The 24,912-nt window shown below is 32.4% G+C and overlaps 1 protein-coding gene across 1 annotated transcript; it reads right to left on the reverse strand.

Annotated features, from left to right (window-relative positions):
- Nucleotides 1–903: 903 nt before the first annotated feature.
- LOC113520406 (uncharacterized) lies at nucleotides 904–23,087 on the reverse strand. Its single transcript, XM_026905733.3, has 3 exons — nucleotides 22,924–23,087; nucleotides 2,057–2,158; nucleotides 904–1,985 (listed from the first exon to the last, which is right to left on the reverse strand). The coding sequence occupies exons 1-3, from the start codon at nucleotides 23,053–23,055 to the stop codon at nucleotides 1,617–1,619; spliced, it is 603 nt and encodes a 200-aa protein (XP_026761534.1). The 5' UTR covers nucleotides 23,056–23,087; the 3' UTR covers nucleotides 904–1,616.
- Between the last annotated feature and the right edge of the window lie 1,825 nt (nucleotides 23,088–24,912).

Raw genomic sequence — 24,912 nt, forward strand, 5'->3', positions numbered from 1 at the left:
ACGATATCAGACAAGATATGTATTAGTATTTTCCAATAAATTATAAATTAGTAAATTTTTCGATATCTCAAGGTCATTCTTTTTGATAATCTATAAGGTAGGCCTATTATTAGAAGGATGTTTATTACATAAACAATAAAATAACTATTTTTAAGACTTTTTAACTGATAACTATCTGAAATTGCAAAAAACTATTAAAAAGTGCTTTTGTATAACATAAACAAAGTTTGTATTGATTTCTACAATTTGAAATCAAAATTTTAAACTCTTTTATGATATAGTTTTAGGTAAATTTTTGAGAGGAATTGCGTTGTTTTCCAGACCGTCAAGAGCAACTTAGCTCGTTTTCTCAATAACAGAAGGAAATAATTTTGAGTATAAATGCCAATTGATATCCCTGACATATTTCTATTTTATTTTTTGCAAACTATTTATTACCATACATGATTTTTAATTTTTCAAGTATTATGTACATACGTGCTTCCAAATAAAGCCGATTGGATAAATATACTTACCTTGAAGCTTTAATAATAATATGTTCATATTGTATTGCATATACTAAAAATACATGCATATATACAATAAGACAGTCGTTGTACAAATTTGTGTACAATATAAAATTGCAATATCTACAAATATTTTGGTGTATAATAAAACATAACAATTTAAAATAAGCAACTATTCAACAGCAGTCTAGTTATGAAAGGAGCAAAAATAAGTTATCGTGATTAGGTGAATTTTAATAAAAAAAAATCCAAAATTCTACCGATAATCTAATCGAATGTCAGTACATCCCTAATCACGACAATCAAGTTTCCTTTCACTACGAGTGTAAAATCTACTAGCATCGATAAAATCAGTGGGAGTGTGCCAAATAATAGGTGCAGTGCAAACAAACAACAATTTGAAGGAAACGTTTAATATCACCAGCGTTCACCTAAAACTATTTACAATATAAATACAAAAATGAGAGTGCAATTGGCCGCATGAACTGTACAGCGTAAGGAAATAACTAGGTTAGGAAAAGGAGTGTATGTATAAATATACTATTACACTCGATATCGATAAATTTTACGTCGAATTGTACACCCTTAATACGACGAAACAATCCTAATACAGACTTAAAGCGAGAATACACACGACACGATTTGATACTCGATTAGTCGGGCTGATTTGTCGAGTTGACTATTACTGGGCATGTACATTAATTAATCAGACGAGCCGACATTGCAAATTGCAGTCGAGACTCACTTCTGACCCTACATGTTGGCCTGGCCAATCGGGTGTTAAATCGTAGTGTGTATAGACAACTTTATAATATGACTAATACCACCTTACCGAAACGATGATTGCGAACCGAATATAGGCGAATCTTTTGAAAGATACTCAAAAAGGTTGCAATAAGGACTATAATTGTTTCGAAATATGTAATATGCAATTAAATACCAATACAGTATGGCAAGTAAACCTTTCGAAACAATGTTAGTCTCAGTTTGTAATTCGGTTACTCCTAGCACTCTCAAATTAAAACTTATTTTATACATAATTTATGTATAGTGAAGGGAAAAGGTTACATCGATATCGAGTGCTGTAGTGTAATTAAAGGATTTGAGTGATCACGAGCTATCCTCCTCTGAGGAGTCGACAGTTTCAACAGTTCCTCCAGCATTGGCCCCGCCTGATGAAGAACCTGACGACGAGCCTGCGAGAGACGTTAGAAGATTGACGAACGAGCCCACACCACCGCTGGCGCCCCCACCTTGTCCACTTGACGCTCCAGAAGCACCACCGAGCAGTGACGTCACAGTTTGGATCTTGGGTCCTATCAACTGTAGCTTAGGTTGGATAGCTTGTCCAATGGCACCAACGAGACCTCCAACTCCGTTTTGTGGCGTCTCAATGCCGTATTGCTTGTTTATTTCAATATTTTTCTTGTCCAAATTGTCCACCAGTCTTGTCTTCGCGTCGATCAGTGAGTTGATGCCCTACAAGACGAAGATGATTATTTGATACCAATAACATAGATATATAACCTGTTAATGTAAAAGTTACTCACTCCAAAAACAAGGCCCAGGATGGCGTTTTTGATGCCGAACTTAGACTGTGCCACCGCCTCGAACTTCCTTTTGTCTCTGGTCTGCTGCTCGCCTTCCGAGTCCTGCACACATATCCACATGTCACTACACTACACTACACACACCGACACCTCACCCACACCACTTCACTATCACTAAACTGCTCAATCACCAGGCACCAAGTTATTCAAGTTTGCAGAAGCAAAGACCAGTTTCCTCCACTATATTAGATCTGTGTTGAACGCTAGGAGATATATTTTGTCATAACATTATTATTTTCAGCCGTTAACTGTCCACTGCTGAACATAAACCTTCCCCATAAGGGGAATTTTGCCGGAAGTTGTCACGTGTGGCAGGCAGGTTGGCAACCGCAGTTAGGCAGACTTACCAGAGGGAGACTTTGTATAAAAGTCGATTGCTTGGGTACCTCTGTCCTATTCGTGTTTTAACCGTGAAGCAGTTGTATTTGCAGGGCTGTGTTTTGGTTTGAAGGGTGGGATATGGCGTGAATTTACTGGGTACAGAGGAATAACACCTGAGTCCTCAGGAATGGCAACGCATGAGGGGTATCATGGGCGAAACAGTATACTCTATTATGTCCATGGTACTGCTCATGTCTATAGGCGACGGTTACCATTTTTCATCAGGTGGGCTGTCAGCTTGTTTGCCATTCTAAGTTGTATAAAAAAAAAGCTTTTGGAGATGTTTTATGAGGGACGTTTCTGCTTATCCATCGCCATCCCTTAGTCGACTCTTACTATATCCACGGGAAAGGAATAGGTGGCCTATTCTATGCCGTGATCACACGGCGATGTCATAAAATATTAAATTCTAATGATATATAAGCTGTTTTCCACGATATCGCAATTGAGCACACGTATCTCTAATTGCTTTGGAAACAAAATGTTGTTTTACAATTATCTGTTTTAACTATGTTAATCAGTCATTGAGAATTTTGTATATAGATAGAAAATAACACTACAATATCCACCAATAATTAAAGGGTGATATTGCTTCTAAAATACAAGACTATGCAACAAAATATATAGATAGAGTAATGTAGAAACTAAAACCCAATATAGCAACAGTTCTGAGAGTAAATTTATGAAAGTAAATTGTATTTCTATTATAGGATTTATTTTTCATAATTACATGTAATGTTTAGAAATTAAAAAAAACTATATTTATCTATTATTATTCATAATAGGTTTTTTTTTACGAAATAGGCGAATAAAACTATGTGTCCATCCTAATGTTACAATACATAGTTATAAAATATTTTAAATTTTTCACGGTGGTTTTACGCTTAATATATATAATTAATATATAATATTAATTATTAATTTATTATTTTTGCTGCATTTCCACGCTATTCAGCGTGGAAATGCAGCAAGTATCCTAGGCACCCTACCAGCTGGCAGTGATCTCACAGAAATTTTTTATCTTTAAATAATTTTTAAAATTTTTAATTACTTTTTCTTGTTATTTGTAAATAAATATTTAGAATAATACTTCAACTAGTAATGTAAAATTAATTATAAATTTAACCAATTAGCAAATAAATAGGATTGTAATTTTTATTTTTAAATAGAAACATCTATAATGTTTCCTTCTTTTATTGTACGCATATTGCTCGCTAGTAATTAATGCTCCTTTCCACTCAGGGTTTGCTGAAAGAGAACCCTTACAGAGTTAAGCTCGCCTGTTGTACATCTTTATTTTATATATATTATATGTTGTAATTTTTTGTGTACAATAATGAATAAATAAATAAATATAATTGAATACGCTTAGTATATATTTGACGGGTTTTAACCACAACTATTTAGCACAGTATTAGGTTATTTTAAATGTAATATGAATTTGTACTCTTGACCATTAAATACATCAAGTTTTAGTGAAAAACCAGAAACTACTCAGCATTGACCTCGCTGCTTAATTGATTCAAGAAATTATTAAAAAAAAAAAACAGTAAATCTCGATCTTACTTTGCATATATTTGGTAAAAATTGAACCAGAATAAGTTCAACTAAGAAGGTTTAAAATAAGTAATTAGATATGAGTGACAGGTTATTCAACAATCTAAATTGTTTTTTGAAAATGGAATATCAATAATAATTATGATAAAAAAGAAATATATGTATGCTCACGATCGAACCCCTAATGGGGTAGTCCAACTTCTTTTACCAAAGACAATCCTTACAAATATTAAATACGCAGAGCATCAAAAGGTTATTTTTAAAAGTAATGTTTATGTATTATATGTGCATTTCTAATGTGTATATTATATTTATATTGTGTATTGGTTTAATGTGTTACTATAATTGTCACATATTTTTCACCACATCTGCCCTTCATACGCTTTCTGTTTTTACCCAATGGTTAGCTGGTAGAGAATGCCATATGGCATTAAGCTCGCCATTTGTACAAAATTTTATTGTACAATAAAGAATAAATAAAAATAATTTTCCAAATTCCGAAATTTTATAATGATTGATCTAATTTCATGTCTTATATCATCCCAAATGGTGCATGTGTACCAATACTATGATTATTAATTATGAAGTTTGATATAACCTTGTCACGCAGAGGAAATCACGGGTCAAAACTAATATTCACAATAAACATTTTAAGAAAACGAATAAAAGAGAAACATTATAGGTATTTAAAACTTTCAAGAAGTCACTTAAGATAGCGGTACAGTAATGGTAAGTGTATTTTGTGCGAATCATAACAACCGCATACTCTTTCCGGTTTGTGATGTAAGCTAAAATCTTGTGTGCTCCATTTAATGACTATTATCCAACAAGACTACACTAGTCCACATCGTAATAGCTTGCAGCGACGTCGGACATTAATTTATGGTTCATAGACGAAATTTATCTCGGTTTTCTCAGACTTTTAAATCAGACGCTGTATTTGATTCTATTAATTATTTTAATTCACTCAAACAAAGCCGCAGGCTAGCGTTAGTGTGAAATAATTATAATAAATAAAGTAACAAGAAGGTTTTTTCCACAAAAAAAAAAGATTTCAACCGTGGCAAAACAGTTATTTATTTATTACAGATTAAATTTCTGTTAAACCAATATGAAAGTATGTCCTTTCAGATCAAAAAAAAATTTTCAAATTAGTTGAGGTGATTTATCACCTATGTTTACATAAAAAATAATAATATATTGAACACCTTCTACTTTTTTGTAAATATACTTAAAAATGCCAATAGTAAAATCTCTGGCAGTGAATGAATGAATGAAACGAGACCACCAGTATTGATTACTGGTGACGAATAGAAGATAGAATGAGACGGCCATCAGGAGTGACCGCTCAATCGATTCGATTATTCTGCCCTACATACAACAATTTAAACTCTCAAAGCACCTGACTGGCATTTAAAGCATGTTTATTTTGGATTCCACGAACTTCTAGCTTCAATTAACAGTCTAGGCATTAAGCGTGTGATTAAGCGTGTTGCAATACCATTCAGTAGACTCGAGCAGTCGTTAAAATCCAAGTGAGTTCAACGATACAAGGTGAATGTTCATTAATTTTAGTGACAAGACCACCTTGATATGTAGATGATATATAGTGATAAAAGTGACAGAATAAATTTTCACAATTATGTACAGTATGTGTAAAAAAGTGATGATGGTGGAAGTGCTATAATGATATTATAGCACTACCATAATATGGTGTTGACAGGTGTTTGTGGAAAAAAAAGCATATTGTATTTACTTCAAATTAATAGGAAACAAAACAAGCAGTAATAATGATACTTTATTATAATTATTTATTGATCTAAATATTGATATTTATTTATTACATTTTCCTTATATAGGACACGCAACAGAGTTTCCAGCCAAGTTCAAAGAAAAAGGAACTAGCAATCTACATGAAATGATAATTCTTAAGAATATTAACATATTTTGTTTTAATTAAAATTATTATTTTGTATTTTTAGACACGCTTTTATTTTTAATATGTATATAAAAGTAATAAATTTTGTATTACAGATTCCGATTCTTTATTTACATTAAACATGGTTACATATTCGGTTTTTTTTATGCGACTTAGAATGTCAAACAAGCTGACGGGCTACCTGATGGAAAATGGTAACCGTCGCCTATAGACATGAGCAGTACCATAGACACAACAGTTATACTGTTGTGTCTATGGTACTGCTAGTATACTGTTTCGCCCATGATACCTCCCATGCGTTGCCATTCCTGAGGACTCAGGTGTTATTTGTTAGTTGTATATGCTTCAAACTACATGTTTTACAAAAAAACTAGTATGCTATATTTGCCTATTAGTTGCTATCTAAAGGTTATAATTTTTTTATTTTCATATACCTAAATTGTCATCAAGATACCAAACTACTGCATAGCTATAAATATGAATAACACCATTGTAATGTAAGGTTCAAATTAATCTATTTTAACACGCGTAACACAATAATATTTAATGTTAACCTTGACACAAACCAACGTCCATAATAATAAAACGCTATTATATAATTTTATATGTGTGCAGTTATAAAATAAATGGATATTATTCAAATTTTATTACAGCCAGTAGATAGTGCGGGTCGATAATCACTTTCACTGTAGTCTTTGACCTTAACGGCTTATAAACTGCATGTAGTACTGATGTACTGAGATGTGTATTAAACTATAGTAAAAACTCATCTATACGATAAATCACAAGCAGAAATAATATTTTGATACGCAAATACTAATAGCTTGGTTTCTGATACTAAAATTAGTAATATACTCTATGGAGCATATAAAATAGATAGATAGATAGATAATTTATTTGCATTACTTACAGCACACAAATTATAACAGATATAAAAAGCGAGACAAGAGAAATGTTTGAAAAAAAATACATAAAGCCAAGTACAATTTTTCTTTTTGTGCGTGTGTCATAACAATACAAAATGGCCACAACTCAATTTATTGCATCGCCCCCAAAATAGCAAAGCACTGATATTCTGTTGTGGCCAAAGAGAATAGGGTAATAAATGCATACGTTTTATGAATTTTTTCTACAATTAACCACTTTTGGACATCTCTTGACTTCCCAAAGGCTTGCTGGTAGAGAATACCATTAGCATTAAGTCCGCCTTTGGTTACTACGTTTTATTTATCAATAAAATTTATATTATAAACAAACGAACATTTACTGTTTACTTTTAAAATCTTAGATCTCAAATTATACACTATACATATTTGAGTAAATATTTTAGGTCTAAATACATTGTGCATATGGATAGAGGTAGAAAGTTTATCTACCCATCTTTTTTTAGTGAAAAAGTAAACTGAAAATTTAATTTATGTTAATAACTATTATGTTACATTAACCTTGAAACATTAACAAAACGTTCACCTTGGAAGAGTAAACCTTACTTAAAAAGCCTACATTTAAAACTTAGAAAGAAAACACGTGTGTATGGTCAATAAAGGAACGCGCTACGCATACTCAACACAGGATGTAGAGTATATATGGTATATACGTATTTAGGAAACACGTACGAAACAGCATCGGGTTTAAAATCTTGTTGCACATACTAACATTAAGTTAAGTCACGTACAAAAAAAGACTAGCATCATTTTCATCAGCGTCATCATAAAAGTATAACTTTAATATTTTTTTTTGTGTCAATTTAAGAAGTATAATTGCCTTGTGGTCTTGGCATAGAATGGGCCACCCCTCCCTTTCCCGTGGGTACCGTAAGAGGTGGCTAAGACGGTTGGGAAAGCGGAGAGCAGTGTTTTCTTTATGCAACTTAGAATGGCAAACAAGCTGACGGTTCACCTGATGGAAAGTGGCAACCGTCGCCTATACACATGAGCAGTACCATGGACATAACAGGGTATACTGTTTCGCCCATGATACCGCCCATGCGTTGCCATTCCTGAAGACTCAGGTGTTACTCCTCTGTACCCTATAAATTCACTGCCATATCCCACCCTTTAAATCGAAACACAGCCATACAAACATAACTGCTTCACAGTAGAAAAACGAATGGGACAGACGTACCTTTCCTCCATTCTTTCACCTATAGAACGCTACATTATCAGTGAGTAACACAGCCTATATATTATTTTCGAAATTTATATCTAACCATGCGAAGCCAGATCGGTTCGCTAGTCTATTGATAAAGTGTGAAAAAGGATGAAGAGAAAGTTTCAAATCGATTATATTTTTTGTTTTCATACATCTATACTTAAAATAAATCTGTAGAGAGCTTAATTATATACATGAAATATATTTCCAAAATAACTATCAGGGGGTGATTAGTGATCGATATTGATGCCAAAAATGCGATCTATAAAAATTTTATCTGTCTGTCTGTATGTTCGTTATAGAAACAAAAACTACTCGATAAATTTTAACGAAACTTGGTACAATTATTCTTCATACTCCTGGGCAGGTTATAGTATACTTTTCATCACGCTACGATCAATAGGAGCAGAGCAGTGAAGGGAAATGTTGGAAAATCGGCAGAAGTTACTCCATTTTTAAGCTTCCGTCGCGTATGCAGCCTTAATGGTCACTTTTTAAAATGTAAAAATGTCCACCCGTGTGAAATTTTTGTTAATTCAGAACCGATTTTAATAATATTTTTTATGGGTTCACTTCCGCTTTGTTCCCATGTTCTGTAGAAGGACTTTATAATTAAAAAACATAACGATTTGTGCATATTGGATCCCAACATATGGTTCTACAATCAAATTGGATTGGATGAATGACATAAAAATTACTAATTATTTATAATTGTTATTATATCGCCGTGTGGTCCGGCATAGAATAGGCCAACCCTTTCTTTCCCTTGGGTGTCATAAGAGTCAACTAAGGGAGAGCAAGGGATAGGCAGCACGTCTTAAAACATCTCCAAAAGCCTAACTGAGGTTGCCAACTTGCCTGCCAAGCGTGGTAACTACTGGCAGAACTCCTCTCATGGGGAAGGCTTATGTCCAGCAGTGGACAGTTATCGGCTGAAATAATAATGATAAATTGCATACATTCACCCCTAGAGCCGGCACTGGATCAAAGTAGTGATGTACGACGAATAACTTGTGCAAGTGAGGTTTAGGTGAGGTGTCGAAAGCGACCTCTGTATTTGCGCAACAAACAACACAGGCGAATGCTTATTATGGGTGAGTTTTAAACAACTCGTGTTATAAATTAATTTAAATAGAGGTTTTTTTCCATGGAAAACAATCAGTAGCTTTATCTGCATTGCATTTTAATAATGATATTAATAATCTTTATTATTATAGGCTACAATGGCCTAATTTGTTTGTAACATAATCTTAGCCTAATGTTCGTACATCTTACAATAAAATGTGTTTTCTCCCACGAACACTCAGGTTATGGAATAAGCTCCCTGCCAAGATTTTCCCAAGAGACTACAGCATGGGATTCTTGAAAAGGGGGTTAAAGAAGTTTCTTCAGGGTCGGCAACGCGCGCATTATACCGTTGGGTACCATCAGGTGGGCCGTATGCTTGTTTACCACCTCAGTGGTATAGAAAATTAAAAGAAAAAGAAATAATAAATATTTAAGTTTTCAATAACTTTAACTAATTTTGTAGACACGATAGATGGATTAACCTCCTCAATTTATAAAAAGTAAAGCCTCCTACAAAACTATTGAACCAAAGCAATTGAAGTAAGAATTTAGAAGTGAGAATTTAAATGAAGAATTTCGTAAAAAAGTCATAAATATAAGTCATCAATAGCTGAAACAGATGTATGAGATATTAGATATTTCTGTCAATAAGGGAACTCCCTTATTGACAGAAATATCTTATTTATTATAAAGTCTATAAAAAAAATCTTATTTATTATAAATTAACTAATTTAAAAAGCGTGATTGTGAATCAGGCAAGCAAAGTGGCGACACCAATGATCGCAAAAGTTATAAATATTAAATATTATGGAACCATTATGGGAGTAAACTATATTTTTATTATTCGATGAAAATGGAGTGGTAACCCCGCCTGCGCTAACGGGATACGCTGGCGGAGCACCAGTGAAGGGTGATAGATGAGAATGAAAACAGGCCAGTTAGCCCATCATGATGAATTCATCTGGAATTAACCATGATAGTTTCCAGGGGGAACCGCGAGGAGGTCGACCTGGTTGGGTATATTGCTAACAATGGGATTCTTAGTCTCCATTACTAACAATCCCTTTCCTCTCAGTAAACTATATTCATTGCAGTAAGATTTATCAAAATCGATTCAGCGTTAACTCTGTAGTGGTATAAGATATACACAAAAAGATACAGACGAGATTAAGATTTTGCAAATCATATAAAATGTAACTGGGCGTCTAAAATTTTTATTTTATTTATTTTTTATTGTACATTTGGACATATGATTTCACTACACTCTAGTCAGGATTAAGTAACTATTAAGTAATCTGTAATTTGGCGGTGTTTGCGGTCATTGACTTTCGATTCTTCACTTTATGAAAGGTTATACCTCTGTGCACAGCGATAACCATATTGATCCGCGTACTGAAGTCCCGGATTCGATTTTCGGGCAAGAAAAATTAGGAAACGTACTTTTCTGAATTTACTCGGGTCTGAATGTTCTGGGTTATGTCCACAGGAGTTTCTGTAGTTTGTAAATCCAAAAAAACTGGTTTTGCCAATATTGAAGTCGTTTTATTTTTGTTGACTGAGTTAACTGAGTATACTGTTTCGCCCATAATACCCCCCATGCGTTGCCATTCCTGAGGACTCAGGTGTTATTCCTCTGTACCCTGTAAATTCACGCCATATCCCACCCTTCAAACCGAAACATAGCCATACACAACTGCTTCACGGTTGAAACACGAATGGGACAGAGGTACCCAAGCAAACGACTTTTGCACAAAGTCTCCCTCTGGTAAATATAATGTATAACATATACTATATGAGATAGAGATGATTATTGACAACTTTTTAATTAGTAAACATATTCCTGTCACACGGGCTAAGTTGCAGGTAAACTAAACAATTAATAAGTATAGACGAAATATGAAACTCCTTTTGGAAATTGTTTAATAAATAGTCTAATTTACATGTTTATGCATATATAAATAAGTTAGTTAATAATATATTTAATAATAACGGAATGAAAGTATATAATAATTGTACATTATTACCTATTGCATATAGATACATGCAATACGTACCTAGATAAGATATAATGTAACTCATAACTGTAAATAAAATAGTGCTTTTAATATACATAAAATTTACATATAAATAAATAATATACTAAATGTGATGTGATGTAATTTACATACAAAAAGTTACCTTAAAATATAGTTTTTTTAGTATATTTAAACAACTTTAAAAAGAAAAAGGTAAGAACCTCTTTCTTTGTTGTATTTTTTTGTGTTTGTTACCTCATAACTTTATCGGTTATAAAACAATTTGGAAAATGCTTTTTTTTATATGAAAGGATATACTTACAGATTGGTCCGATAGATGTTTTATTAAAATCGATTCAGCAGTTTAAATATTAGAATAACTGGTTTAAATTTGAATTGAAGTCAGTTTATTTTGTGAAACACAATCAATCGTCATGAATTTTGGTATACACATATGGTGAAGGATATAGGATCTTTATTATTCTATTTTATATCCTTTTTGTCAATATATCTTGGTCAAACAAAGTCGCGGGTAAAGACTAGTTCTTTCTAATATTGTAATTGTAAAAATGTTTTTTGTTGTTTGTTTTTTATTTTTATTTTAAGAGCTTGGCTAACAGTTGATTGAGGGTAAAGGGATTATTAGTAATGCGGACTACCGGTCCCATAGCTAGCAATATATCCTGTCAGGTCGACCTCCACGTGATCCCCCCTGGAAACCATCTGAATTTCTGATCAGGAGGCCCATTACGATGGGCTAAGTGGCCTGCCTTTTCATCTCACGTATCATCTTTCACTGGTGCCCCGTAAGCGCAAACGGGGATTACCATTCCATTATCATTCATTAAAAAAAAAAAAACAATTAATTGATGTGCCAGTTGGTAACAAAGAGTCAATTGTCATAAAATTTGCTATACACGTACTATTTAGGACGAAGACTACTTCACACTTGCGCGCACGGCGTTTCGGATGAAAATTAGTAAATAAATAAATATACTGTGTCTCCGGGAGGGGGACGTGTGCATGCAGCTGTGCGCTGTGGTGGTGCGGCCGACGGACGGTCGCGGCACACGGCGCGCGGTAGGTCGAGGCCGCCCACCTCTCGCGAATCGTTAACGTAACCGCACGTGAAACTTAGTCCTATAATGTATTCAGAGAACCCACGACTCACACCGACGTGTTGGATGAACTGTCAATAATAGGAAGGGGGAGAAGGGAAGGAATTGTTAGTTATGGAGACTAAGGACCCTATTGCTAGCAATATACCTGACCAGGTCGACCTCCACGTGGTCCTTCCTAGAAACCATCGCGCTGAATTTATGCGACTCAGCACGATGAGCTAACTGACCTGCTTTCATCCTAGCTCTTCACTGATGCCCTACCGTCGTTTACCGGTAGCATAGGTGGGGTAACCATTCCATTATTGTCCATTAACAAAACTGTCAATAATAGGGGGAAAAGGGATTGATAGTAATGGAGTCAAATAGCCTCATTACTAACAATATACCCTGTCAGGTCGACCTCCACGCTGTTCCCCCTCCTCCTCATTAGTCATCTATCACTGGTGCCCCGCCATTGTATATCGATACCATACCATTATCACCCATTAAAAAAACTGTCAATAATGACTAGTAATAACACGTTGTTTTATAGGCGTAGATTTTAAAAGTAGGAAAATCAATACAAATGTACAACTTCTTAATAATATATCAAAATAAAACATATAACAGCGGGGTTCATCTTGTAATAAATTCTAATAGAGCAATATTGGAATTGAGACTTTTTTATGCAACTTAGAATGGCAAACAAGCTGACTGCCCACCTGATGCAATGTAGTAACTGTCGCCTATAGATATGAGCAGTACCATGGACATAACAGACTATACTGTATCGCCAATAATATCCCCTATATGTACCAATATATATAACATATCCCCTATATATAACAATACTCCCTACGCCCATGATATCCCCCATGCGTTGCCATTCCTGAGGATTCAGATGTTATTCCTCCATACCCTCTAAATTCATAATCATAGCCCACCCTTTCAACCGAAACATAGCCATGCAAACACAACTGCTTCACTGTAGAAACACGAATAATACAGAAGTGCCCAAGCAAACGACTTTTGTACAGTCTCCCTCTGGTTATGTTATATTCTCACTACTTCCTATGCCACAGTCTTCATTGGAAGTTCATACAAAGTCCATTTGAAGAAAGCTCTTTTAGAGGAAAATTTGCTTTTGTTCTACTTTATTCCTAGTTTGTTATTATTACTGTAAGTTTTAGTGCAATAAAGAATATATGTATATACATTCTTCGCTTACCAATTAGTAGGGTGTGGTCATTTTGACAAGCCACACTACTAATATAATACTATTAACCATTGGTTTCATTCTTTATCTCTGTCTATTAACCCCATTCATCAAAATATGTTAAGTTGTTTGTTCACTACGAGCGGTTAATGTAACATACATTCACCGTATTATCTTCAAAACAATAAACAACTTTAAAAAGGTATTTATCTTAATTGCACTATTTGTAATTACAGAAATGACGTCTAATATATACCTATTATTAACAGAATGTAAATAAATTTAAATCAGAGAGACAAGCTTTGATTTAGAAATATATTTATGTAAAAAATATTGTAAAGGATTTGTTTTTAAGATTAATTATGATAGGACTGCAATTATAAAAAATTACCAAAAGGAGATTTTATACAAAAATCGTTTGCACAGGTATCTGACAGATAGGATATTTGTTTCTGCAGTAAAGTTTTGCTTGCATGGCTGTGTTTGCAATTGAAGGGTGAGATATGACAGTGAAATTAAAGGTTAAGGAGGCTGCACACCATAGTCTTTAGGAATGACAATGCATTAGGAGTACTATAAGCATCACAATGTATTGTGTTCTATCCATGGTGCTATTTATGTCTATAAGAGATGGTAACTTACCATCAACAAGGTTGTCAATTTGTTAGTACTATAAAAAAGAGGCGACTAAGGGAACTTAATGGTAGAGCGATGGGCAACAGCATCCCTCTTAAAACATTACTAAAGCCTAACTATGGTTGCTAATCCATCTGTCAAGCGACTTCCAAAATCCAGGGATTTTAAGGGGGAGGCTTTATTCAGCAATGGACAGTTAACGGCTGATACAAATAAAAAAATGTCAAAATCTTGAATTACAGTATTCCTATGTAAACAGTTCCTTACAATATATTATGTAAATTTATTAAGGTTATGTTATAAGGGAACTGACATGTCCTTATATAAAAATTAACGGTAAAATAGAAAGTAAACGACATTCAATAAATAATATTAGACTAATCCTTGTGATTAGCGTTCAGTGTTTAGGTACGTTTATCTATATATGGTATATGAAATATTATTAAACCACAATGTAGGAGGCGAGAAGGCTAATTCTAAATTACAGTACATTGACATCAAGGCCGGTAGAATTTAGAGCACTAGAAAACCAGTTTGATCTGGTACTAATAAATTAAAACCCATTAAAATAAAACCTAATATGAATGGCATAATTACCATAATGCAACAGAATGACTCCGAAGGACAGCGCCTTACGTAAATACGTAGTACATAATCTGTATGTAATAATGTATTAGCTAATATTTATTTACAAAAACAAAGTGAGAAATAATCATCATTTTCACCTGATTTCAAAAAGAAGAAGGTTCTCAAATCAGTTGTATTTTATTTACTTTTTGTTTGCTACCTCATAACTCCGTCAGTTCTAAACCGATTTGGAAAATTATTTGAAAGGAGTAATCTCAGTTATTTGGATTCGGTATTCTATATTTACCTGTTCAATTATATTTACTCCCACTCTAGATTTATTATCTATTATACAGTTCGTCCATAATTTTTAGGCCTTCCTCTATCCTTGTAGTCATTCACATAATTAATACTTTTTTTTTTAATATTCTCTTCATCACATAATCTAAGTGAGAAATAAATTGAAAAAATTTAGTAATATGATTGAGAAATCTAAGTTGAAAGCGGATGTAATGAAAAAGAGAGCATCAAAGCTGAAAGATTAAAACAAACAGACACATCATAAGATTCTAGGAACTTGAATCGATCGAATGATTTACATAATCAATTCTAATAAATATTGGGGTCGTAAAAGACGACTAAGGAACGGCGAGTGATGGGCAGTAGCGTCCTTCTTAAAGCATGTCTAAAGCCTGACCGCGGTTGCTAACCCGCCTGCCAAGTGTAGAAACTATTGGCAAAACTCCCAAGGGGAAGGCTTATGCTCAGCAGTGGACAATTAAGGGCTCATATGATGATGATGGTGAAATATTGGGATGCGAGTAAACTGTGCTCAATGTAGAAACAATTTCTTTTGTTATTCAAATTATAAAAACCGGTTTGATTTGTCTCACGTTTCTTAATTCCCATACAGGAAATGCGATTATGCATATTTTTCTCACGAAATGTATTTAAAATTGATCTAGAAATTGTTCTCATAGGATAAAGGAAATGACTATGAAATCTATTCAATTAGTTTTTTCATTGGTGTTACAATTCCGCAATTAAAAACTATGCTCACATTAGCGGTGTTTAAATTCGCACGATTCTGACCTAATGTGTTAAATTCCAATGAGTTTTTTTTTTTGCTGTAAATTAAACTTACTCTAAATAAGTTAATGTTAAGTTTTTCCCGTTTTACAGCTAAATTCTTGAGCAAACTGTTGACTAAATTATTATGACGAAGTAGTTGTTAAAGAAATTATCAAAATTGATTTGTAATTCGTGAATATATCATACAATAATGTATTACATTAAAAAGAGACTATGGATGAAAAAAAGGCAAAATACAAAAGATGCCTTTTTTATGCAACTTTGAATAGTATACAAAGCAAACGGCTCACCTGATGGAAAGTGGAAACCGTCGCCTATAGACATGAACAGTCTTTAAAAAAACGTTTATGCTCAATTTTATACTTCATCTGTAATTGCCATCTTCGTGTATAATATATGTCACATATATGTAAGTATATTTGTTATTTATATATATTTATTTGTTTATATATGTGAATTTTAGTATGTATGTATATCAATTATTACTAGTACCGCGTTCGAGTATCCTGACACTTACCTATGGTTGACTGGGAGAGAATGCTTTTAGCATTAAGTTTGTCCTGTATGTTTAATTAAGAGAAGTTAATTAAGAGGAGTTAATTGACTTGCTTTCATTCATCATTTAGTTATCATTTACCAGCTCCTCACCACCATATTGCGATAGCACAGAGTGACTATTCCATTTTTATGCATTGAACCACTTTTTATCAAGCATACAGTCACTTTATTTGTCATTTTATATTGCATAAAAAAATCACGTTTTTCTATGTGTTAATTTCCTTCTCGATGCGGAAAAGAAGAACTACGAAGTCATAACACCAAAGGTCTCGGAGATTGCTACGGTAACCGCTTACCATCAGGTGGGCCGTATGCTTGTTTGTCACCTCAGTGGTATAAAAAAAATTGTAACGCATGAGGGGTACCATGAGCATCACAGTGTATTTTATGTTATGGGCAGTCTACTTTTTTGTTATTCTATATACCATAAAAAAGTAAAGAACTATGAAAATACATAGATACAATAGTGTAGATAGATGGAGTCTAGAATTTGCGTTTGTTCTACAAAAAGAGATTCTATTGCGATTGATCGCGAATATGTTGCACAATGAATTAGAAACGAGTGTACTGGGAACTCGGGCAAAAGGGTAGTTGTATAGCGCTGTCGTAACCAGTTACACAGTAATGCTTGTTATACTTAACCGACATCAAAAAAGGTGGTCCTTGATTCAATCAATTCTCATTATTAGAAGGAGACGATCCTCAATTCGAATAATTTTCTTGATATATGTGTTTAATGGTTCTTGTAACTAGTTTTTTTTAATTGTATTTAATTTTACGATGGTTCCTTAATTTTGTTGAAATTTAATTCGTATGTATATTGGGGGTCTCAATATATTGAGTTTGCATATGCGAAGGTGTTATTCTAAAAAATGTGTTTCTCAATTGTCGTTTTTTCCAGCTATTTGGTCGATTGACATTCAAACAAGTTTATTTTTTACATTGTAGATATTACATTAATACTCATATTTCATTTGATTCTCCAGCGTATATACTCATATACAAAGTATATACTTATATATTATTAATATTTCTGGGCGTTTATTCATATATTTTCATATACTGAAAGTCTTGTTAGATTCTCTTATTATTTCGAAAATAATATATAGCCCACTTTATTTACTGGTAATATAGCTTTCTGTAGGTGAAAGAATAATTAAAATCGGTTCAATAGTTTATGAGTTTATCCATTACAAACAAATAATGCGTACAAACACAAAGACACATAGCGAGAGATACACATGCACCTACAGACACATACACGCACACACACAAATGCATGCGCGCGCGCACGCACACACACCCACGCACGCACACAACTCCCAGATAAAATTAAAATTAATTATCTCTTCCTATAAATTATATTTATTACATTGAATTCACTTATTATATTACAAGTACTTAGTAAGTAATCCTGCGGAGTGAGGCCCTGGTGACCTGTAATACAGGTATTCTCATACCTATCTCAAGCACCAGTCTCTCACAATTATATTTATAATTTGATTACTTTAATATAAGCATGTCTCATTGTATTTCACAGTGATGAATTGTGTAGACAAAATAAGTAAATCTATTTATTATTATTATTATTATAATTAAATATTTCCACATTACAATATTAGTATGTAATTATCTGTGATGTACTCCTAGACTGACTAGTTTGTTCAATGTATTATTTTTTATTATGTAATGAATTTTGTCAGCCAGAAGAACTTGTACATTGCGACCTCTCTGATCTACAGTGTTTGCCGTTTTTATTAATCACCGATATACACTTGTTTAATGTAGCTTCAACTGCGTAATAGTAATAATCTATGGTATTATTTTACATAATACTGAAATAACTCATTAAAATACAAATTTGATACATATTAAGTAAATTAATACAATCTATTGTACAGTAGAAATTGATATATTCTCATCCTATTTATTAGAGTGCACAGACATATTTCTCACGTACAAGCCACGTTTATCGTCCATTCTAAATCATTATGTAATGACTGTAGTTACCCGCTGATACAGTTAAATCATTGCATTGTTGCAACCAACAATTTATCTATTTATCTAACGATATTCGTGTAAGATTACTTTTAAAGGGACAGAGAGAACTCTTGTAATTTTTTTTACATTCTGTTAATTAGTTTAAGGGTATATTACACAAATTAGAAAATACACTTGTATAAATATATGTTTTAATGAAAAATATAGGTATAAGAGTAGAAGAAGACCTAAAAAGATATCCATTCATGGATTATCGTCTTTGATTTTTTTTTTTTTTTTTTTTTTTTTTTTTTATACAACTTAGAATGGCAAACAAGCTGACGGCCCACCTGATGGAAAGTGGTAGCCGTCGCCTATAGACATGATATGGCCAGTGAGTGCGAAAATGGCTGGGGATCGAGAAGATATAGAGCATCAAAACATATTACAACGTATTACTTCCCTATGGTTGACTGGGAGAGAATGCTTTTAGCATTAAGTCCGCCATGTACACATATATGTACTAATGAATAAATAAATAAATATTACATCGACTATGATGACAAAAATTATTACACGAAAAATTTATTTTAATATTTTTGTATTATGGTACGTTATTACTGTTAATTAATTAATAATACTAGATGATTTAAATCAGCTGTTATATTTCTAAAAAGGAATAATGTTTTATATTTGCATTATAGATATGTTTATAAGTTAAATCATATTCCAAAATGAAATGTTGAATAAATTTAAATGTAGTATTAATATTTCATTTAATACCTAATTAAATGATGATGAAAAAGTAAAGACTTTTTAAGGGCTTAAATATGTTTGTTTTTTATAAAGAAGATTCTTATTCAATTTTGCATCCTAAAGTTATTAACATATGGTTCATTATACATAATGCATGTATATTTCAATAATATTTTTTATATAATCACTCACGTCAAGTAATACATGTAATATAAGTGTGTATGTATGTGTATGCATGAGGCGATAGCGGAAGGTAAGAGGCTCGATGCGAGGCCAACTGAGAAAGGCTGAAATATTACATATAACAAGGACTCAATGAACATTGATATAATTTGACAATTAATATTCAATCCTAAAGATATTGTGTTAAAGTCGATTTAACGGAATCACGAAATCGGCACCGAAATAACACGATTTGTTTTTTTAACGTCAATTATTACGCGCGTAACTTGTGCGTAAGTAGCGTTCTCGTGTATTTTTATCTTTTTTTACTTCATCTGACTGTGACGTGAGATTATGTCGCCAATTCTAAACTGTAGTTCAAAATTTCCTAAACAATCGATAGTTTACTTCGATTTTGTTTTCTTATTAATTCTGTGATGATGGAAGCTGTCATTTTTACACGAAGAACAAAAAACTGTTTGTTGCTAAACTAAAGAAATTCTATTTATCACCACACGATTCCGCATTCTAAATTCGAATATTTTTACATTCATATTACTAGAGAACATTTCGACGTTAATCAGTATATGTGTTTATAATTAAAATCGTTTTACGGGAGCAAAATATTGTTGTTATCAATTCAATTAACAGTAATCTTACATCATAGTGGATTATTTAAATGCTTAAAGAGGAAACTGTTCTTCTGACATTTAAATAAATATTGCGACTTGATGCACGGTGAACGACACTGTTAGTCGTTATGTAACAAAAATAAGACGTTTCTATGTCCATATAAAATATTATTTTTGTATGTCATTCGTAAGATGAAAAAGAGATAAAATCTAGAATACCTAATATAGTTTTATGTATATATTATGTATTTATTTCTTTTCCTGGTATGATTTTTTTGGACTAATTTTTTTTTATATTTATGTAATCTCGTTTTTTGTTTTCTAATATGATTTATTAAATATTATTAATCTATAAAGATAATTATAATATTATATCAATGTCCATCGTTTTATAACATAACAATAATCCTTGTTCGCATTAGTCAAATTTCACAATTCATTTTGTAAATATAAATCTATATATCAAATATAATAAACGGCAAACTTTTATAGAAATATTTTAAATATACCTAACAAGTTTTGACAATTCATACTTGCGATATAAATAGAAACAAATATCCAATTTTGAGATTTGACCAATGCGTAATGAACGCACAATGCTATTTAATATTTATCAATGAAGGATTCAATATATTATCATATTTATGGGATCATATATACAACTATGAGTTGTACGAAAAAAAACGATAAATTATCTCTCTAGGTTATTCCAAAACTATACTTTTGTATTTTTACCCAAGTAAGTCATTTATCATTTTAAACCTTAAGTTCGACAATGATCCGATAAAAATGATAATTATTAAACCTTATAATTAATAAATGTATATTATGAAAGAGATAGAGAGAGAGAGAGAGAGAGAGAGAGAGATATTTAGGCATTATATGCATCGTAGAAGATCATGTGTCTAGCGCATTCTAAAATCTTAGTATTTAATCAAATGTTTGTATAAGTAATATCCAGTTTTGAGTCGAGGTAACTATTTAGTTATATGCCTACTGCATAAAGTGTCAAATATCCAATAAATTACAAATTTCATCGATTAATTATGAAATTTTTTAATGATATTGGAACTTTTTATATTATTATAATTAGTAATTCCATAAGTATCATTATGAAATATTTAATGATAACAAATCGAACATACCATAATTGAAAGGCAGTTTTGTTAACAGCTATAAAATTTGTATTTAAAATTATATGAACAATAGGAATTAAAAATGATGTCATAAGAAAAGTTAATGGGATAATGATAGGAATAAGTACTAACATCATAAATGATCAAGGTAACGAGACTCTTTTGCAGTGTGGTCCCGGCATAGAACGCCATATCTCCCAATTTCGTGAGTATCGTAAAAGGACGACTAAGGGAACTTAGTGGTTGAAGGAGGGACATCAGCAATCCTGCTGAAATATCTCCAGTCTACTGCGGTTGTTAGCCTGTACACTAAGCGTGGAAATTACTAACAAAACTCCCTTATTGTGGAGGTCTATGTTGAGCAGTGGGCAGTTAATGGCTGATATGATGGGATTTTTTATCATATTTAGATAATACCAGTATTTTGGGGGGAAAGGGATTGTTAGTAATGGAGACTGAGAATCCCATTGCTAGCAATATACCCAACCAGGTCGACCTCCTCGCGGTTCTCCCTGGAAACTATCATGGTTAATTCCTGATGAATTCATCATGATGGGCTAACTGGCCTGTTTTCATTCTCATCTATCACCCTTCACTGGTACTCCGCCAGCGTATCCCGTTAGCGCAGGCCATTCCATTTTCACCCATATTTAAAAAAAAAATACCAATATTTTTTTACTGTTTTGATATGTTTAAATTTAAATTTACTATTTTCCCTTAACAAAATCAGTTATGTTCTTATTCTTTGTAACAATTATGGTTTAATTAATTTTATAATTATTTCATCTTACACAAGTTTTGTAAAGTTTTTATCATATATAAAAATCATTTATATAAAAAATTTATCAGTTAAAAAATTATTATAATCATTATAAAGTTCTCGTATCTAACTGTAAACGAGTCGATTCATGTATTTTAAGCACTAACATTCTATTTAAGCTGTAAAAACCTTGACTAAATTACTAAGTTAGTTTGAGCTAGACATAAGCTGCATTGAAAGTACCGTTAATAGAATTATATTATTACATAACACCGGCTTATCCGACTGCAAACTAAAACGAGTAATTGACGTTTTGCGAGCGCAGCGCGCGTTACGCAACATATTATTGAAGGAAAGTCGAATGAAGTTTGCGGACGGTTTGTAATAATTCTAATAATTCCATTTAAGGTAATGTAAATGTCATTGGTTAATGACGGATTAGTGACGTCATCATATAGTCAATAGTCATTAAGAGAGTTTACTACGAAGTGGAATGTTAACGCACAATGCAATTAACTTGACAAAAATTTACAATTCTTCATTAATGACGTAATTTTTAATATTTTTATAAGAGAACTGATAACTTTTCGTGTTATACTATTATAATGTCAAGGTCAAGTTCACATTGCATGACATCTAATTTATTTATTTTTTAACATCCAAAATTTCTTGTGACATTGACTACATGATAACATCCATGATAGTTGATTACAAAACCTGTGAAGGGCAAGCGATTCTTGCGTGTCCATTACACAATTACTTAATACATATTCATATACTTATATATTATTAATAATTAAACCTTAAGTACATCTTGATTGGAGTGAAATTAGATAGTCAATTGTTATGAATATTTTTATGTTACAAACATAACATCTGTGTCAATGTAATTACAATCAAGAAGTGTAGGGGCATATTTCACTATTAAATATATAGGATAATATTAATCTAGCAATTCATAAAGATATTGAAGCGCTTTAAACAATAAAAAGTTATAAAACAAGTAAAAAATCGCTGTTGTCTATGAAGTTAAAATTTAAACATAAAACCCCATACATTTAACAGTGTAATACTAAAACGAAGAACAAATAGAAGACTTACATCAATTGGCTGCAAGGAGTTATCATCCGCAAGTTGTCTGCGCACGCGCACATGGTTAGGCACCGCGCCGCTCACGAGCGAAACAGCGACCGAAGCGGCTAAAAGAAGCGAGAGCGTACGTGCTGCGACCATCGTGGCAAGAAGTGTACTGGAGGCATCGCACTGGCGCCTAGTGGAAGTGGATACAGGTGGGGACGTTGCACAAACTCTTACGCATGCGTGTACATGCCAATTTTTGAGTGATGAAATACGGAACCTTCGGGTCCTCGAAAATCTTCAGTGTCACTAACATAGGTTGACATATGTCAACCATATGTTCTTTTTTTCATTAGACACGTGACCTTCGTCGCAGTTTTGCCAAAAAATAAAATAAAAAATATAGTATTATATATTTTTAAAATTTCAACTACTTTGTATATTATTAAAATGGCAATTTGTTTGCTCAAATAATAAAATGTCTTGTCAGTTCTATTTGAAATTCATTCGCAAATAGATAATAAAAAAAAAGTACGTATCATAAATATTTGAACCTCCATTGTTATTAATTTTTATTTTGCTGCAGCAAATTTTTTCTATTGTAAATGGAATATTGAATTCGATTCTCGAATACTAATTAAAAAAATATTTCCATACATTATTAAAAAGATTTGATCATCTTAAAAGATATTATTTCAAACATATATGTTATATACTAACTATAACCTACGGTTTTGTTCACGCAAATTAAAATAGAATGGATCCTATATGTTAATATAATATACAATGCACTTTTATAATGACTTCCAATCAAATTCGTTCAGTTGTTTAAGCATAATTGTGTAACAAATATCTATACATTCTCAAATAGAATTTACTCGCTTGAATCATATTATGTTATGTTCTAATATAATATAATAGATTATTTATGTACATAAAAAATATTCAAGAAAAAATAATATTAGGAGTTTTAATAAGATCACTAAATACCAAAACAATATTTTTCAGAAATTCATACTGTCTGTCTGTCTGTATGTTTGTTCCGGTATCACGCAAAAACTTCTATATAAAATTAGATACGGTTTTCATAATTGTATTTCTAAGAGTCTAGCTTAAAATTTAGTATATGTTTTGTCTTAATACGCTATTTATGGTAGATTTCCTATTTCTAAAATCTACGAGTATGAAATAGCGGGTTAGAGCTAGTTTTATATATGAATTTAGGCTAGTGTCTATTTTTGTATAAAACTTCATTCGAATCAGTCCAGCCGTTGAAGTATGATTAAGTACCAAACATCTAAATACATCTACAAACTTTCACATCTAAGATGTGTCAATCAGATCTTTTAAAGATCCGTATAAATCTAGTGCAAAGTTTAAGATGTGCATTGACTTGTGGAGTGGAAAAATCCGATACACACTCGTATCTGTTTCAGTGAATGGCTCGCTTGTTTATTGGTGTTGCGTATGCGCAATGTTTACTCACATAATGCTGTAAAGATAACAGGAAATAAATTCAAAATATATTTAGTATATTCCATATTTATACACAGTGGAATTAAGTGATTTTTATCAAATAAAGATTTGTTATTTTAAACTGTAATCAATGATCTTTTCAGTATGATTTAAAATATGGTATGTTTCCCTCATAGAATTGGTCATCTCTTACTTTCACGTGGGTGTCATAAGAGGCGACTAAGCGAACTTAATGGTCGACAGATGGGCAGCAGCGTCCCTCTTAAAACATCACCAAAGCCTAACTGCGGTTGCCAACCCGCTTATCAAGCGTGGCAAATACTGGCAAACTTTCCCCAATAGTAAACTATGTTTTTGTTTCTTTTTTGTATCACTGAAGTAACAAACAACCATACGGCACACCTGATGATAAGCGGTTACCATAGACTATGAACGTCAACAATACCAAAAGCATTTCATAACTTCAGCGTTCGTTGGTTACCATTCTATTTCAGGAAATGAAATGAAATGAGATGAGTTGAGATGAAATGCGATGAA

Source organism: Galleria mellonella, unplaced genomic scaffold (genome assembly GCF_026898425.1).
Source record: "Galleria mellonella isolate WM207_F2 unplaced genomic scaffold, CSIRO_AGI_GalMel_v1 utg40, whole genome shotgun sequence".
Classification (NCBI taxonomy): Eukaryota; Metazoa; Arthropoda; class Insecta; order Lepidoptera; family Pyralidae; genus Galleria; species Galleria mellonella.

Coding starts and splice junctions, on each gene's coding strand:
- LOC113520406 (XM_026905733.3), bottom strand. CDS start 23,055: ATGGTCGCAGCACGTACGCTCTCGCTTCTTTTAGCCGCTTCGGTCGCT. Junction 2,159..22,923: donor ACTCCTTGCAGCCAATTGAT/GTAAGTCTTCTA, acceptor ATATGTGTGCAG/GACTCGGAAGGCGAGCAGCA. Junction 1,986..2,056: donor TCCTGGGCCTTGTTTTTGGA/GTGAGTAACTTT, acceptor TTCGTCTTGTAG/GGCATCAACTCACTGATCGA.